The sequence below is a fragment of the Lolium perenne genome, chromosome 7 (genome assembly GCF_019359855.2).
Source record: "Lolium perenne isolate Kyuss_39 chromosome 7, Kyuss_2.0, whole genome shotgun sequence".
In the NCBI taxonomy this organism is placed as follows: domain Eukaryota; kingdom Viridiplantae; phylum Streptophyta; class Magnoliopsida; order Poales; family Poaceae; genus Lolium; species Lolium perenne.
Genome location: NC_067250.2, coordinates 209,508,998 through 209,526,970, shown reverse-complemented (window position 1 = coordinate 209,526,970; position 17,973 = coordinate 209,508,998). Strand labels below are relative to the sequence as shown.

At 47.9% G+C, this 17,973-nt stretch overlaps 2 protein-coding genes across 2 annotated transcripts; one reads left to right on the top strand and one right to left on the bottom strand.

Annotated features, from left to right (window-relative positions):
- The first annotated feature begins 3,036 nt into the window (after positions 1 to 3,036).
- LOC127312326 (uncharacterized) lies at positions 3,037 to 4,125 on the top strand. The gene is made up of 2 exons (XM_051342860.2): positions 3,037 to 3,519; positions 3,871 to 4,125. Exons 1-2 carry the CDS (start codon positions 3,325 to 3,327, stop codon positions 4,024 to 4,026), a joined length of 351 nt encoding a protein of 116 aa, XP_051198820.1. The 5' UTR covers positions 3,037 to 3,324; the 3' UTR covers positions 4,027 to 4,125.
- Positions 4,126 to 10,497: 6,372 nt separating this feature from the next.
- LOC127314350 (uncharacterized) lies at positions 10,498 to 12,463 on the bottom strand. Its single transcript, XM_051344808.2, has 3 exons — positions 11,666 to 12,463; positions 11,404 to 11,577; positions 10,498 to 10,804 (listed from the first exon to the last, which is right to left on the bottom strand). Exons 1-3 carry the CDS (start codon positions 12,353 to 12,355, stop codon positions 10,760 to 10,762), a joined length of 909 nt encoding a protein of 302 aa, XP_051200768.1. The 5' UTR covers positions 12,356 to 12,463; the 3' UTR covers positions 10,498 to 10,759.
- Between the last annotated feature and the right edge of the window lie 5,510 nt (positions 12,464 to 17,973).

The window sequence follows — 17,973 nt, the reverse complement described above, 5'->3', positions numbered from 1 at the left end:
TCACATTTCCGGTCACGGCGGACGAAAACGGTCGCTCAGCGACCGTTTGCGTCACGCCGCTGGAGATGCCCTTAGTCTAATAGACTTAACATTTTTAAGGTGCACCTGTGGGTGTGTTCTACTAAAGCGGACATTGGGCTCCCGCTTATCATAGCTACTGCATTGGCTCTAGCAGTTGTGATATAGCTGTTCTTTCTTACTTATTTGTTTCGTTCTTTCATTATAGTTAAATCGGAACACAAGCACAAATAGCAGAGAGTATACCAAGGCGTCTTCTCCCAACCTGGAAAGGTTTGCTCGTTTGCATATTTATGAATAAATTCTTCCAAGTTTTCCACTTTGTTTTGAGAGCGTGAGAATGTGTAATTTGGGTTTGTTTCTATGTCAAGTGCCAATTTCGGATGGAGTTTAGGTGGCTCCTGTTATTCTCCGAATGCACACCCCTCGTGTTGCTGAGATGTGATTCGGGGGAACAAGGGGGAGGTGCCGCTAAAATTCTTTCTAGAATTCGCACTTGGCATGGAAACAACTGAAACTACACATTGTCTAGTGGGTTTTAGGACTCATCTTTGCCTATGACATTACCCTTTATGCTCATGAGACTATGTATTATCGGGAAAGAATGAAATTCTCAATCAGCATGAACAAATCCACAATATGGAGTGTGTATCCGTAGGAACAAACCAATCTAATTGTATGTGGAAACTTTGGAAGTCCCAGGTGTTGTACATACTTCTAGCTAACTGAAGTTTCATGTTTAATTCTGTGCAAGACTTATTGTTTTCAAAAGTTGGTGGGAGCACTTATATAAATTATATGATACCATGCACATTGCACAAGAACATATCAACTAATCAAATTGTATGCATATAAACTTAGTAGAATCCACATCGTTTATGTTGGTCAATGATTACTTAAAGCAATGGTATTTCAATGCCAAGTATAGAGCAAACGTGTGTTATGAACTTATTACTCAATCCATGCAACTTGAATAGAGACATTTGACCATGGAAAGACTTCAACGAATATGCTTACCTAACTAGTAGTATACACTAGAAACTGTTGTTAAGATATGTGATAGATTATATGCTCCGAGAGATGTTTTATCAGATATGTATACAAGATAAATATTATGCAATTGCCAAAAAATTATTGAAGAGGGTACTTATGTTATGAAATTCATTGTTAAATTTAGCAAAATGTAAAAGCGCTTCTTAATGATACATTACAACCTTATCACAAAGAACACTAGAACTAATACTTACCAACTTTGCTAGATATTTCTTTAAGTATGGCAAATAAGTACCATTAAATTATACTCGCTAGTACAATATAATGATAAAATCATGTTCTATAGAAGTATAAAAATTAGTATAAATTGTATTTCTTTTAAGTTGCCCGGCCTAGGTCCATTTATTGACCAAAACGACCCTACTAATAAGAAGCATGTGAGAGCGCTCTCCGACCGCGATGGAGAGGACGCGGATGCATGCTCTCCTCGTCCTTCTCGCCTCCTCCTCCACCAGATCGTGCGGCTAGATCGTATTCCCTTCCGGGCCACGGCACGGTACACCGCCACTCAGGCCCTCACGCCAGTGGCTTCCTTGGGCGCGCTGGCGGCAGCGTCGTGCGCGCTGCTAGGCGGGCCCAGTCGCCTCCATAGCTCCACGCCCGCTCCTGACGCCTTCCAGTCTGCCTCGGGACTAGCGCTCTTCACCGCCAGAGGATCGCGCTTCTAGCAGCCTACGCTATTGCAGCGATATAGGCCTTTGTAGATCATTTGTCTTTGGCTCCCTTTCTCCGATTGTTTGTTCTGATCCGGTTCCCCGATTCAATTCAGAATCTCGACCATATTATGTGGTTTTATTTTCATGCAGACTCCCCTGAGGTGGCCGCAGAGGAGATCGCGCTATAAGTTTCCTTACTTGGGTTTCTCGGCTCCCATCTTATTCCCTGACGACGGTTTATGTGAGAAATGTTGCGGAGTCCTAATTCGGCCTCGTGCTATTCGAGTTGTGGAGTCCTATTTCGAACTCTATCGTGTTATGCAAGTTGTTGAGTCCTAGGTTTTGGACGACGGTATCTAATTTTAGGATGTGTAGCCTACCATGTTTCCCATGTACTCTTTTCGATGTTGATCTCTGTGCTCTAACGCCTCAGTTAGAATATGCATGCTATGTTAAGACTAGCATAAATGAACGCGGAAGCACGCCGCGCCGATCATGCAATATGATGGTGTCAATAATTTTAAGACCACACTTAAATTGGTAGAAGTAATGTATATCTTGCTTTTTAAACAATGGGTTTCAAGGTTGTTGATAACGAAATTTGATACAAGATACATTGAAATTATGTGCATAAAGTTGATCCTAATAATCAAGTAAATAAATGGACATAAGAAAGACACAAAAATTAAGTCTGATAATAATAACTGGTATTGTATATGATCATTGTATTGTACATAAGCAGCATTGGTGGTTGTAAGGATTTGTCGTAGCATCGGTGAGTGTTGACACTTAGGAGGGAAAAATCCACTTATATATAAAATTGTAAATTATCCTATCATAAATTAATATATACTTGCAACTTGACTTACATAGTTCATGAAATTGTCGTGCTAGAGACGCCAAGACGCCGCGAGGGCACACCCTACCACACGGCGTGGCCAAGGTCGTGTATGTGCGGATCGCACAATGTAGCAAACCTCAACTGGAATTAATCGAAGTTCATGGAATTGTCTTGCATAAATATCATAGATCGTAAATTCTATTTTAGTATACATGACAACAGTTTTCTAGCGAGAACAGAGATCCTAAAGTAGCACCATATGGTGGCTTTTTTTTTGTTTTTTCATCTTTTCATCAAGTCGTGTCAGTTTTCCCATGTCTTTGAGTTGCCAGTGCACCGCGCCATCATATTCATGGTTAGAGGAGAGAATTGTACTGTGTTTCTAAAAAAAAAAATGTGTCATATTGAGAACCGGTAAACACACCCATTGATGCAAAAACGAATCCTTCTCATCTCCTAGTGCCTCTATGTTCTTTTCATCAGTAGACAAATGAATGGTCATATCCCTGGGATAGACTTGGAGTCAGAGAGGAGACTATCGAGCGAGGAACCCTAACCTGGCAAGATCCGGCCACAATCTCTCTCGATTGGATTTGGTGGCGGGGACGGAGACGTAGACCAAAGCGTAGTCGCCATGGACTCGGAACACCACCGATCGCCGGCGTATATTAGGCCAAGCCCTCCCTGTCTCCTAGTCCACAAATAAACACACGCAAGGCGGGCTCTAGGATCCGACGGGATTAAGCGAAGGAAGTCATGGCAGCAGCGGCGATTCGATACGCGGCGAGGAGAATTGGAGACCGCGCGTTGCTGCCAACGCAGGCTGCGGTGGCTGTCAAGGAGGTGCAGCAGAGCCTCTTGCCGAGGCTATTCCACAGCGGCAAGCCTGCCTATGCCCCTCGTATATCTCCCTTCTCCAACCCCGGTCGCGGGCGAAGCAGCAACGCCAAGGTACCTTACCCGCACACACCGACTTTCCCTTTTATCTTCTTGTAACAAAAATAGCACTATGATGATTCATCCAGGGGACGCATCTGTGGATTTCCTTTATCTCTCTAGCAGCACATTCTAAATTTCCTGTAACTCTGTCACCGTCGTATAATTATTCGAACTGCATAGCTGTTGAATTTCGTAGAAGAAATTGTAGTTTCGTTTCCAAATGTTTAAAAGAATAACCTTCTCTGTGTTATGCATTTAACTAGACCCGTAGAACCAAATATCCGTGAATTTCCTAAAAGGTAATCAAGCCTTATATGTACCCAGATTTTACGAATACAACTTATATATGTTTGACTTATGCAGGTGATCGACCCAGACAAGGCAAAACGCGCGCACCTAGAAGCAAAACTCGTTGAGTACACTAAAAATGCAGCATCGTTTGGTCTTACCCATATTCTTTTGATTGCATTGTTTGGCAACCCGTACACTAAGAACATAGATCCATCACTTGAGTTATAGTCATCTCTGTGGGGCGTGTGTTTGTGTGTGTGTATGCGCAAAATTCATGTAACTCTGGTGTGTTTCCTATATATGAATCTTTGTTTCATCCTCGTTCCATATTTCGTTGGATCATCATCATGTATTAAGATGGATATATGAGATGGCAGGTCATGATTGTGGGGCATAAAAGTAGCTGGCCACCGCTAGCAAATATTCCTCTATTTTAAATTATAAGATATATTTTGGTAGGTAAAAATAGTCTGCTGAAAAGTCGTATAATTTGGGTATTTCATCGGAACTGACTAGTAAATGTTTTGTGTTACGCATTTAACTAGACCCGTAGAACAAAACATCCATGAATGGTATAAGGTAATCAAAACCCTATATATCAAAATTTTAAGAATGCCACTTATGTTTGACCTTTGCAGGTGATCGACCCCGATAAGGCAAAACGCGCACACCTAGAAGCAAAACTGGGCGAGTACACAAAAAATGCAGTGTCGGTTGGTCTGACCTATATTCTTCTGGTTGCATTGTTTGGCAGACCGGGAGAAAAGAGGAAGGGGATATATCTATCACGTCTGTCATAATCATCTGTGTGTGTGCGCATGCGTGTAAAATTCATGTAACTCTCTCGTGTGTTTCCTATAAATCGTTGCTCCATCCTCGTTTCATATTTCGTTTGATCGTGTTTCAATATGATATGTGATGTGATGATTGGTCCATGATTGTGGGGCATAAACTAAGTAGCTGGCTACGGCTAGCAAATATTTCTCTCTTTTAAATTATAAGATTTTTTGGTCGGCTAAAAATATCCTACTAAAATTTCTTACAATTTGGATGGAGGTAGTACCTATACTAAAATGTCTTATAATTTGGATGGAGGTAATACCTACTAGAGACAATTCCCTATTTGGCACTACTTTAAAGTTTGATTCCCAATTTTGACCTAGATAAAAAAAATCCCCTCAATCCCAAAGCTTAAGAGGCTTATATTATTTTTAGAAAGTCAAACTATGTTAAGTTTGACCAAATTTTTATCCAAAATCATTAACATGCAAAATACAAAATCAATATCATTAAATAGATAATGAAATATATTTTCATATATGACATCTATAAAATACCATATATGTTGACATATTCTTCTAAAAGTTTGGTCAAATTTTATTTGGTTTGACTTTTAAAAAAGCCTTATGACTTAGGATGGAGGTAGTATTTAATATTGCATGTTGTTTTCTTTCCATCTATCACTACAGGAATGGCGCGATACGCCGACGGCCAAAAGTCGGGGCTGTCGGCGTATGGCCCAGCCAGGCCAGCCTACCAATCTGACCCTCGATGTAGCATTGCCGTCGGCGTAGCAAGGTCTACACCGAGGGCAGCTCTCGGCATACCTTTGGCCCTAGGCGTAGACAGGGCTACGGCGACGGCCACCCTTGGCGTAGGCCATCCTTTAAATTTGTCTAATTTTGTAAATATCATAACTAATTTATATAACGTCAGAAAAATACGTAAAAGGTATCAAAATATTCAGAAAAACATCCTTTATCCGTTTATGTCAAAATCATGTATATTTGAATCATGTACAGTACCATGTTAACATAGTAACAATTCAAACATTTTCTTATATGTCCCCGGGTTCCCGTTTAGGCCAGATGGCAATTTAAATCAAGTCAGAAAATTCCGCGTAGCCGCATGGCATCATTTTATGTGTCCTAGTAACCACTTCAAAAGACGGAATTGGGATACAGCAATTATTTTAGAAAACCCTTCACGAACAGGGCTATCAAGTCCGGAGTTCTATAGTTTTTAGAGGAAATAAGTAGAAAACGGCCTCTGACACCGCATAGTTTGTCGGAACAAGGCCATATTTGGCACGTGTGTGTGCCCTGGGATGGGAAGCAAGGCTCCATGCGCGGATTTTCAATCCGACCCACATGCGATGGTTTTCCATTTTCGTGATGCCAAAACGGTTTTTTTGTGAAGCAGCTACATGGGGTGCGTTTTAGTATTGCGCGAGACCTCCGTGTAGTGGTAGGAGACCACCTCCGCATCACCTATCACATGTCATATATGTGTGCTAGCTATCTAGGAATCCATGTGACTTCCTGCGGTGTCCCGTCGAATCCGCTAGAAACTTTACGGGTTTTGGGTACACTTTCCGTCGCTGAATAAATTCCGGGAAAAAAATTTTAGGTCTACGACACATCACTTTATGTGCTAAAAATTTTCTGTTTAGCGCGATGGTGAACGGGTACACCAGCGCGCCCGGTACAGCCATACCGCATCTCCTTGGGAGGGGGGGGGCGTTTTGGCCAGATGACAATTTAAACGAAGTCAGAAAATCCCGTGGAGCCGCATGGTGTCATTTTATGTGTCCAGAAACCACTCCCAAAGTAGGAATTGGGATACATAAATTATTTGGAAAACCCTTCATAATTATAGGGGTATCACATCCGGAGTTATATGACTTTTAGGGGAAATGAGTAGGAAACGGCCCGTGACACCGGATAATTTGTCGGAACGAGGCCATATTTGGCACGTGCGTGGTCCCTAGGATGGGAAGCAAGGTTCCGGGAGCGGATTTTCAATCCGACCCATGGCGATGGTTTTTTCATTTTCGGGGTGCCAAAATGTTTTTTTGTGAAGCACCTACATGAGACGCATTTTAGTACTGCGCGAGACCTCCGTGTAGTGGTAGGACACCGCCTCCGCACCACATATCACATGCCATATATGCGCGCTAGCTATCTGGAAATCCCTGCGGCTTCATGTGTTGTCCCGCTGAATCCGCTGGAAACTGACCGGATTTTAACTAGGGGTACACTTTCCGTCGCTTAATAAATTCCGGAAAAAATATTTTTAGGTCTACGACACATCACTTTATGTGCTAATTTTTTCTGTTTAGCGCAATGGTGAACGGGTGCACCCGCGCGCCCGATACGGCCATACTGCATCTCCCGGGGGTCCCGTTTTGGCCAGATAGCAATTTAAACGAAGTTAGAAAATCTCGCGGCTTCGCATGGCGTCATTTGTGTGTCCTAGTAACCACTCCAAAAGTAGGGATTGGGATACGACAATTATTTTGGAAAACCCTTCACAAATAGGGCTATCATGTCCGAAGTTCTATGGCTTTTAGAGGAATTATGAGTAGGAAATGACCCGTGACAATGCATAGTTTATCGAAACGAGGCCATATTTGGCACACGCGTGATCCATGGGATGGTAAGCAAGGCCCCGAGAGCGGGTTTCCAATCCGACCCATGGGCGATGGTTTTTTCATTTTCGGGGTGCCAAAACGTTTTTTTGTGAAGCAGCTACATGAGGCGCATTTTAGTATTGCGCAAGACCTCGTAGTGGTAGGACACTGCCTCCGCACAACATATCACATGCCATATGTGTGCGCTAGCTATCTGGGAATCCTTGCGGCTTACTGGGGTGTCCCGCAGAATCCGCTGGAAACTGATCGAATTTGAACTAGGGTACACTTTCCGTCACTCAATAAATTCTAGGAAAAATGTTTTTAGGTCTATAACACATCACTTTATGTGATATTTTTCGTCCGTTTAGCGTGTTGGCGAATGGTGCACCAGCACGCCCGATACGGCCATTTCGCATCTCTCGAGGGGGGCCATTTTGGCCAGATGGCAAACTGGACGTCATATTTGGATTCCTCTAATTTTTAGGTTTAAAAGATGATATGGATGTTATATTTAGATTCCTCACATTTTTTATCGATTTAGACATATTATTTGTGGAATTTAGATTTTCTGATTTAAAGATATTAACTATTCCATATTAATTAGAAAAAAGACCAAAAAGTAAAATAATTTCATTGTTGTTTGAATTCAATATTGTTATTACTTATATATTCATGGTTGTTTACTTAAGTAATTGTTTTGAATTCAAAATTAAAGAGGTGTGACATCACGGCCCAAGGGTTAATAAGGTTGATATGCTATTATTATCAGCTAGGTGTCAATTCTTTAATGGAAGCTCATCCGAATGGAACCAATAAGTTAAGCGTGCTGAGGCTGGAGTAGTGTGAGGATGGGTGACCAACAGGAAAGTTTAACCATGATTGTAATTTGACCTAAGATTAATTGTACTTAGAGTTGAAAGTGTCTCAAGTGAAAGATAAACAAGTAAAAAGATGAAAAAAAAAGTGGTGTAAAACAAAATAAAATTTAAAAAATCTTAAAACTCTATGCCGAGGGGAAAATCAAAAAAAGATTTTTTTGAATTTTTTTTGAAAAAGGAATTTTGAAAATTTTAAATTAGTATGCCGACGTTTTTGCCGTCGGCATAGCGTTCTACGCCGATAGCAATAGTGGCTCCGCCGAGGGAGGTAGTCGCCGAGGAGCTATGCCGAGGGTTGCCCTCGGCGTAGCCTACGCCGACGGCCAAAACAGGCTACACCGAGGGTTCCCAGCCCTCGGCATATCAGCCCATTCTTGTAGTGTATACCACTATTTCAAAATGGGAAAGCAGTAGTTTTCTCAATGCACACCGGGAAATGATTAAAAAAATGAATGAATCATATAGACAAAAAATACAATTCGTTCATTAAGAAAACATAATTCCTACTAAAATATCTTACAATTTTGATGGTGGTAGTACATCCTAGAGAGGATTCCCTACTTGACAGTATTTGAAAGTTCGGTGCACTATTTGGACATGGAATATTTTTTTCCTGCTCCCTTCGTCCTAAAAATGATGTTGCCAAGCCCATTTGATCTGCGCTGGCCTTGTGCCAACTTTTTTCCTATTTACTCAATTGGGCAACATATAAGTGAAAATAGCACGAAAACGCGAATATAGTACTAACAAATTACCACTAATTAGGAAATTCAATAGTACACGCACAATAGCACCGAATCAGTGCAAAATGGCTTAAGTTTTATACGGAATAGACAAGGTAAGGTAGATAAGTGAGATCACGCATCACATTGTTGGATGCTTATTGCTTCTTCTTGAACTAAGCGCGGTTTATGGGGTTCATAAGGCTCAAGTTGGTGAACATGATTCGATTCTCCTCGGTGAGCAATTTGGCCTCGACCTCAATGGCTTGGATTTCAGGAGGTCTCTTTGCAAGGTCAATGAAGCTAGCACATGTGGCCTCTTTCTCCCGGCGTCGCTTCTCATCCATTTTAGCATTTGCCTCCTCCTAGTTGGCCATTAACGTCTCACTCAATGCAAGTGTAGAAGCATCACATTTGAGATCGGACTTGGTGGCCTCATGGGCCCTTGAACGAGATACACAACCACAATTGCTTGGGTCACCCTCTTAGAGATCAACGACCGCTAATACATTGTCCCCATCCACACCCCCTCTGCGTGCTTGAACCCTTTTTGTATGTAGCATATCATAGCTCCCACTTGGGACAATCCATGGGATCCAACAATGGCATAAAGTGAAGGCCTAGCTTGTATCCATTACATTGCTTGAAGTACTCGAAAGCCAGGGGCGCCTGCTTTCTGGTACAATATGTTTTCAGGTAAATTTTCTGGTACACTATCACTATTAGAAGACGAGGATCTGAGGTGGTTTGGGCTTGTTTTCTTTGGCGGGAAATTCTGTCACGCGAATCGCGCTTCTTAAACTCTCTATGTTTTTGTTTACCTCGCGCTTTGGGTTTACTCAACGTCTAGTTTGTAAAGTGACCTAATATCTAAAAAAATCAACATATGTAATGTAAAATATATGATATTAAAATCTTCATAAATCATATTCTCATACTATATGTATTTGGTGTCATGAAGTTGATTTTTTTTATCTTACATTTTTTATCAAACTTTATACAATTTGGCTTTGACTAAACGGAGGGAGCACTATAACTCAGGTGGCAGTATAAGCCAAGATTATATGTGCCAGCCAGGTAGCAGCATGTATTCCGTCAGGCGGGTTGCTAAGTTCAGGGTGTGATATTTTTCTTGGGACTATCAGATTCAACCTCTAGTGTGTTTTTTTACTCTAAGAGAAACACAGAACGGCACAACGAATCAAATCTTCTCACCCAGCGGTAGCGGATAGCTCTCGTGTATCCAGCGAATGATCTCCCCATATTGCCTTTCGGACCATGAGATTCTGAAAGGTAGATTATCTGAGGTTGGTAACATTCACCCAACAGCAGAAGCTTCGCATCAGATTGAAGAGAATAAACGCAGCACTGAATTTACGACCAAATCAAGTTCTATTATCTTCATCCTACAAAGCTGCCAACCAGCATGATCCACGCCGCATTTGCAACTAAAGCTACAGCTTGGCTTGTAAACGGCAGACTGACACAGTAGCAGATGTATTCAGCTATGATCTCCCTGTATTGCCTTTCAGACCGTGAGACTCTGAGAAGCCATTACAAAGTCGTGTAAAATTGACATCACCTTTGACAAATGTAGCTGCATCTGAAGTTCTGAACATTCACCCAACTGCAGCCAGCACCTCCGCCTCAAACTGAAGAACAAAACGCAGCACCAGACTGGAAATTTATGACCAAATCAAGTTCTATTATTTTTCATCCTACAAAGCTGGCAAACAACATGATCCACACAGACACTGCACTTGCTGCTCAAGCTCGCAGCTTGGGAATGGTACAAGAAACTGGGGTTGGGTTATGGCAGCCTGGAGACTAATAACCTGATAATTTACATTCTACAGTTGGAACGGAGTGACACACGGATGGATGCATGTATTACCCATTCTTGTAACTGAATGAAGCAAGCACTGCGATAAAGGCTGGAGCTCGCTTCAGGTGGCCATGGCAACACCTTCGTTCCCCCTGATGAAACGGCCCTGTAATTCAGTGAAGCAAGATGCACATAGTTGGTCAGAGTAGGGTTGAGTGACAAAATGGAGTAACTGACTGGTTTATTCACAGCATTACTAGTATGCAAGATGCAGCTATGCATATGAAAGAAAGCACTGAATGCGCAAGCAAGAATCACATAAGGTGCACTGCCTCCTGTTTGCTAGAAATGAAATAAAAGGGGAAAAGGATTTCAAGACACGGTATTCATTTCTGTCTAGGCGAGGTGGGCATATGTGTTGTGCATCATTTGCAGTCGTCAGAAAAATAACAGCATCAGCACGGGACCATAATTCTGAGGCTATATTTACATAGTCCTTGTCGAAATCTTGAGTTCTATATGACCAGTTCATTCAATTCTTCCTGGGACCGTAAGTTTAGTCTCAATAATCGCCGATTTGCACACGAATTCTTGAGTAGAATCTAATCCTGCTCTATCCCAGACGCCCAATTGCATTCCGCGGTTCAGAACATTACTGATGATTCGACATGCTATTGCTAAGATCACAGTCACAATAAAGGAGCTGCAGGCCCCAAGTTGAGATATGCTAAAAGTGCAGCGATGGCGAATCATGGGAGTAGCTACCTTCAAGCGCGGCCGCCGGACGGCATTGATGCGGCGAACCTCGTACCGGATCCGCTTGGAGAAGAGCCTGGCATGGCGCTTCTCCTTGTAGCGCCTGACCCTCTCCGCCCTCCCGGTCGCATCCGGCGCAGTCCACGCCGCCGCCTGCCGCCCCGGCGCCACCTCCACGAGCACCTGCACAGGCACGTGTCACGATTCAGGGACGCGTGTCGTCCCCTCCGGCTCCGAGGAAGGCAAAGGGGGATCTGAACTGAGTGCTTACCGAGTCGGGCTCCAGCTTGGGCGCCGCGAGGGCCGGCGCGGCTCCGATGTAGAGGGACCCGCGGCCCGCCCAGGCGGCCAGGATCTCGTCGTAGTCCAGCTTGAGCAGCGGCAGCCGCGCGGAGGCGGAGGCGGCGCCCGTGCTGGCCGCCGACGAGCACGAGGACGAGGTTGTGGTGGTGGTGGTGGTGGTCGCCGTCGCGGCGCTGGGGGAGGAGGAGCTGCTCCTGCAGTACACCCACCGCTCCCTGCCCCGGAGCGCGCGCCGGGCCAGGTCCTCCTCCTCGCCCTCGAAGCGGCCGCTCCCGCCGGATGCGTCCGGGGAGGGGGCGCACGAGGATGAACCCCCCGAGCCGCCGCCGGAGGAGAAGGGGGAGGAGGCGCCGAGGATGTCGTTGAGCGACGGCGCCGCCGCGAACAGCGTGGACGGCGCCTCGGGATGCAGCGCGAACGGGTCGAGCTGCTGCTGCTCATGGCCGGCTCCGTCGTCCTCGAGCGTCTGCGCCGCCTCCTCCGTCGACGGCGCCGAGGGTGGCAAAGATTCCTCCACCGACAGAGATTCGGACCTGTGGACGACGACCTCCGCCGCCTGGGAGAGGTGGCGGCTGAGGCTGAGGTACTTGGTCTTCTTCTTTGTCTTACCCCGGCGCGCCCCCTTTCGCCGCCGGCCGCCGCCGCCGCCGTTCGCCATTGCCCCCTAAAAAATACGTGACTAGCTCAGGGTGGTGGCTGCAAAGTGGGCGAGAAGCGTAGGCACATTGTTGGCACGAGGGATGCTATTTGGAGGGAAAGCGAGAGGGGATCTCCCGCGCGCGCGGGACCAGCAAAGGCGGGCACGCTTTTTGCTCTGATCCTGCGGTGACGTGGCGGGGATCTGCTGACATGTCCACGCACCATTGGTTGGCTGGATTACGGATGTTGCCTTTTGGTTGGGGGCCCTACGGGATCAGGAACGGTGGTGCCATGGTGGGGTTTTAACGGCTTCACGGGGGTTTTGTGATGAGGTGGGCGTTCACATCGTCGCCGTTGAAACTTTAATACTGGTAGAACATCTTAATCTTAATCTAAGCCTCTCGAATTATCATATTATCATATTGTAAAAAAGAGCTTCTTTCCCCCACCGCCCTCCTCTGGCGACAAGGGAGGAACCCTTGCCGCCGCCACCCTTAAGAGCATCTCCAGCCGCGTCCCCCAAAGCGTCCCCCAAAGGGATTTGGGGCGCGCCGGACAAAAAAAGCGTTCCAGCCGCGTCCCCCAAAGCCTTTTTTTGTCCGGCGCGCCCCCATACGGTGTCCGGCGCCCCGAGCCCGTCCCCGTCCCACAGGGGACGCACCGGGCACGCCGGACACAACGAAAAGCAAGGCGGAGAGTGGCGGGGCCGACCCGTCAGCGACACGGTTAATTTTAACCTAACCGTCGCCTACCTCGCGACGGAAGTTATTCGCGCGCAGTGACACACGGTGGCATCTTTGCCTTAATGGCGACGGAGGGGCAGGCGAGACGTCTCGTCGGTGCTGCGCCGACGAGACGCGTCGCCGGCGTGCGCACGCCATCGCCCGTTCCCGCGTTTTCTTCCCGCCTCTTCTCGCCTGTTCCCGCGCTTTCTTCCCGACGCCGGCGTCTATAAAAGGTCTCCCGGCTCAATGGTAGCCACCACACCCCGCCGGCAACAAACACAGCCCTCGTCGCTCCACCGCCGTCTCCTCCACCAGTAGCAATGGTGAACCGCCCCGGCGCTGGCCACTTCCCTCCACCGCCGTCTCCTCCACTTGCAGTCCCGGAAACGCAGGTCGACACCGACCCCTCAGCAGCGGCCCGGGAAGAGCGGTGGCGCGCACACCGTCAGCAGCGGCGGGAGGCAATGCGGCGGCGAGCCCGCCAGCCACGGGGAGGCGGCGCAGCGGCGGATCTAGCGGCGTTCTGCGCCCATGGCCCCGCCGCCGGCGAGGCCGCGGCGGCGATGGCGTGGCACGAGCGCGAGCGCCACCGTTGAGGCGTCCGACGCCTCGACGGACAGGAGGCGCGACGGTGCGTGCCGGGCGGAGATGGAGCAGCGGTGGGTTGACGAGCGCCGGCGCCAGCGCGTTGAGCGGGATGTCTTTGTACCGAGAACGGCGGGAGGCGATCGAGCGCCGGCGGCGGGAGTCGATCGAGCGCCAGCAGCAGCTGGTGGCGGAGGAGCGTCGGCAGCGGGAGGCGGCGCTGGCGGCGATCTGGGGGAGGCGGGCGGACCAGTTGGCGGCGGAGGCCGACGTGTTGGCGGCGACGATGATGGAGGCGCCAACAGATGTGGAGGACGATGCGCCAATGGAGGAGGAGGCTGAGGCGGAGGAGACCGAGGTGGAGGACGACGACGACGACGAGTTCGAGTGGTCCGACGACGACGGGCCGCACCCGGACGAGACGGCCGATCAGCAACGCGCGCTCGTCGAGTCCTTCGAGTCGGAGAAGAAGCTCCAGGACGACGCCCGTGCCCGCGAAGAGGCACAGATTCTACGCGCCATCGAGCTCTCCCTCCAAGCGGCGCAGCAGGGGAGGGCGGAGGAGGACGCGCGGCGGGAACGGAGCCGTCGGGGCAACGCCGAACGCAAGGAGAGGAGGCGCGCGCAGGAGGAGCTGCGGCGTAGGGGAGGCGACGACGGGGCGGGGCCGTCGAACGCACCGCCGGGTGGTCAGTAGTGTAGGTTTAGATGAAATCTAGCCGTTTTCATTCAAACTTTGTAATATATAATCAAAATTGAATGAAAACCTTTATTTTCGTGCACCAAAATTCATTTAGGGCGGCGTTTGGGGGACGCGGCTGGGGAGCGACGTCGCCCAAAGGAGGCACGAACAAAACACGTCCCCCAAACGCTCAATCCGGCGCGGTTTGGGGGACGCGGCTGGAGATGCTCTAAGCTCCCACCCCCTCTCTCCCCTGCCTCGCCGCCGCCGGAGGGGGGCCGGCAAAGCTGCGCGGCGGGGCGGTTTCTTCCCTCCCGCGACCCTGGTGAGAGGGAGCTCACTCGGGCGCGGCACCGGCGGCGGACGCGGCGGCGTCGGCGGCGGGCGCGGCTGGCTGCGGATGGCGCGTGGTGGCCGTGCGGGGTCGTGCCGCTGCGATGGTGGCAGCGAGCGGAGCGGGCCATCCAGGCCCGATCTAGGCCGCGATGGGCGGGGCGGCGGGCTGTGCGGCGGTGGATGGGCGCGGGGGCAGCGCTGTGTCCGGGGCGCGGTGGTCGTCCTCGCGTTGGGTGGTGCTGCTGGGCCTCCGGCAGCGGCGGAGGGCAGCCGGTGGTGCTGCCCATGGCCGGGGCAGGTGTGGAGATGGGGATTGAGGGATGAAGGTGGGTCTGGCCAGGAGCACGAAGCAGGATGGCGGGACAGATTCTGGGCTAATGCCTTGTCCTCGGTGGCTGGCCGAGGCCGGCGATGGCGATGGTTTCGGGCGCCGCTTCCTTCTTGAAGGCATCGCCGAGGTGATGTTTTGTCATCCTGTCTGGTAAAGCTCCGGGGAAATCCCTAGATCCATCGTGATCGGTCGATGGCGGCTCTCTTGTATCGTCTTCCCTCTTGAGGGAATCGATTTGGAGTTGCTTAGGTCAGAGGGACCCGTGGAAGATGGTTGGTGTTGGCGTCGTGGGCTGCGTGGCAACGATGACAATGGTGAGCGGATCGGAGTTGCGGCATGTCCTTCATCACCCCCGCCGTGATGGTGAAGTCGGAGCTGCGAGGCGACTTGTGGCAACGATGCCACTTGATTGGTGCTTGCGTCGGTGCAAGGCGTGCGACTTCCTCCTTTGAAGGTCGCGATTGAAGTCGGAGCTGCCTCCTCCTCGACGTGCTTGGGGGTCGACTGTTTGGCATAGGTTCACATGGGCTATGATGTCGTTTGCGGCGAGGGTCTCGGTGACGGTCGTCTAAGGTGAAGTCAGAATCGCTGGCTCGTGGAGGAGTAACGACGATGACGCTCGATGACTTCCTCAACGATGGTCTTTCTTCTCGATGGCGTGTGTGCTTCGTGTGGGTAGCCAGGTTGGCCGGGGTGCTTAGTGTGTTGTTGGTTTTCCCCCGATTTTCTTCTAAAAATTGGGCACTTTCTCCTTAATTAATGAATGAGGCAAAGCTTTTGCCTCCGTTTCAAAAAAAAATTATCTTATTGTACACTCGATCGGATACAAAAAGATGATGCCGACAGCGACATTTCCTCCTAGTAACATGACGTATAACATAGTTTAGTCAAATTATATGTTAATTTTATTGATTCCCCCCGATTCCAAATACTTGTCGTGTACAAGAATAACAAAGATTCCTAATAAAACTAAGATCCTCTATGGTCTAAAGAAATATGCATAATTATTTTGAAGTATGGTACTCCATAGGAAAATTCCTAGAGAGTTTGTTTAGTTTAAATGATCGAAAAACATAGCAATTTTTTCTACGGCGCTATGCATCTAATTTAATAGCAAAATTTCCCTTAGGTTCAACCTCGTGTAAATTTTATTTTTCTTCGATGACAAATATACAATTTACCTAATCTTCCATGAAAAATCTTGTGTGTCCAATGTGGTGCAACTAAACAACATACTTTGTATATAATTCATTCTTGCGTTTTTATTTCCTAAAAGGTAGCCTTTGGTTAATAACATGTACCCTACAAAAGTCCTTCATGGTTCCATGGCCATGCAACTCATTGACATAACTCAAAACAAACTCAAGCGGGGGCACTAAGAGCTCTAAGACTCGTTAGATGAGCCCACATTTCAGTTTGAGGAGACTTGAACGACTTAAATCAATGTCATGGCAGAGAGAGTTTTGAGGGGTGGACGACTCAGATCATTGTCAAGGAGTATGGAGCTTTGGGGTGGTATTGTGGAGTCCGGTAAAACCGAATGCACTAGTCAACTCAAGCCTATTGTTGATACTTCTCCTACGTAGGATCAAGTCACGCTTTAACTGCGGAATCCATTCAAAAAAACACTAGCATGTCGTTGTTGTGGCACACGACCTTCCCATAAGGCCCCTATGTTAGAATAGACAAATTGTATACGTATTGTATACGTATAGGACTTGTAATTGTACCCATATATAATGAGAAGAACCCTACCCGACGAGGCACGTCGGGACGCACACATCTTACGATTCTTTCATGGTATCAGAGCATACTCAGGAACCACGGGATTATAAAGAAGCTTTGCGTATTCCGCACTGGCGTGATGCTATGGAGGCGGAGTTTTCAGCTCTACAGGATACTGGCACTTGGCGACTAGTTCCTCCTATTCCTGGTGTTAATTTGATTGATTCCAGATGGATTTTTAAAGTCAAGCTTCATGCTGATGGCTCTATTGAGCGGTACAAGGCCCGTTTGGTTGCTAAGGGATATAAACAGCGCTATGGTCTGGACTATGATGAGACTTTCAGCCCTGTGGTGAAACCTGCTACCATTCGGTTATTACTTGGTATGGCTCTCTCTCACCACTGGTACCTTCGTCAGCTCGACATTCAGAATGCCTTTCTCCATGGTTACCTGGATGAGGAGGTTTACATGAGGCAACCTCCTGGCTTTGTTGATTCTTCTCGGCCGGATCATTACTGCCGACTGGTCAAATCACTATATGGACTGAAGCAGGCTCCTCGTGCTTGGCATGCTCGTCTCAGTTCCGTCCTTGGCTCCTTGGGCTTCTCTCCATCAGTGGCAGACACGTCTTTGTTCATTCTTCGTCGCCCGGATGTGACCATCTTCCTATTGATTTATGTTGATGATATTATTGTTCTCAGCTCCTTGGAAGGTGCTATTCCCAGATTGATTGGCAAGCTCCGGTCTGAATTTTCTGTGAAGGATCTTGGTGCTCTCCATTATTTTCTGGGTATTGAAGTGTCATCACCTTCAGCTGGTCATCTTCTTCTTCAGCAGCGTAAGTATGCCTTGGAGCTGCTTGCACGCGCTGGTATGTTGAAGTGTGCTCCTGTGACTACTCCTATGGCATCTTCTGAACGTCTGTGCAGCTCGGATGGTGATGCGCTTTCTCCTGAGGAGGCCACTCAGTATCGCAGTATTGTTGGAGGTCTTCAGTATCTCACAGTGACACGGCCGGATTTATCTTTTGTGGTTAACAAGGTCTGCCAATTCCTTCATGAGCCTCGTACACCTCATTGGTCTGCTGTCAAGCGGATCCTTCGCTATGTGAGTCACACTATTCATTGTGGCTTGCATTTTCGGTCCTCTCCCTCCACACTACTGTCGGCTTTCTCTGATGCTGACTGGGCTGGCAATATGGATGATCGGCGATCCACGGGGGGATATGCTATATTCTATGGAGGAAATTTGAT

Coding starts and splice junctions, on each gene's coding strand:
- LOC127312326 (XM_051342860.2), top strand. CDS start 3,325: ATGGCAGCAGCGGCGATTCGATACGCGGCGAGGAGAATTGGAGACCGC. Junction 3,520..3,870: donor GGCGAAGCAGCAACGCCAAG/GTACCTTACCCG, acceptor TGACTTATGCAG/GTGATCGACCCAGACAAGGC.
- LOC127314350 (XM_051344808.2), bottom strand. CDS start 12,355: ATGGCGAACGGCGGCGGCGGCGGCCGGCGGCGAAAGGGGGCGCGCCGG. Junction 11,578..11,665: donor CCAAGCTGGAGCCCGACTCG/GTAAGCACTCAG, acceptor GTGCCTGTGCAG/GTGCTCGTGGAGGTGGCGCC. Junction 10,805..11,403: donor TCCGGCGGCCGCGCTTGAAG/GTAGCTACTCCC, acceptor ACTGAATTACAG/GGCCGTTTCATCAGGGGGAA.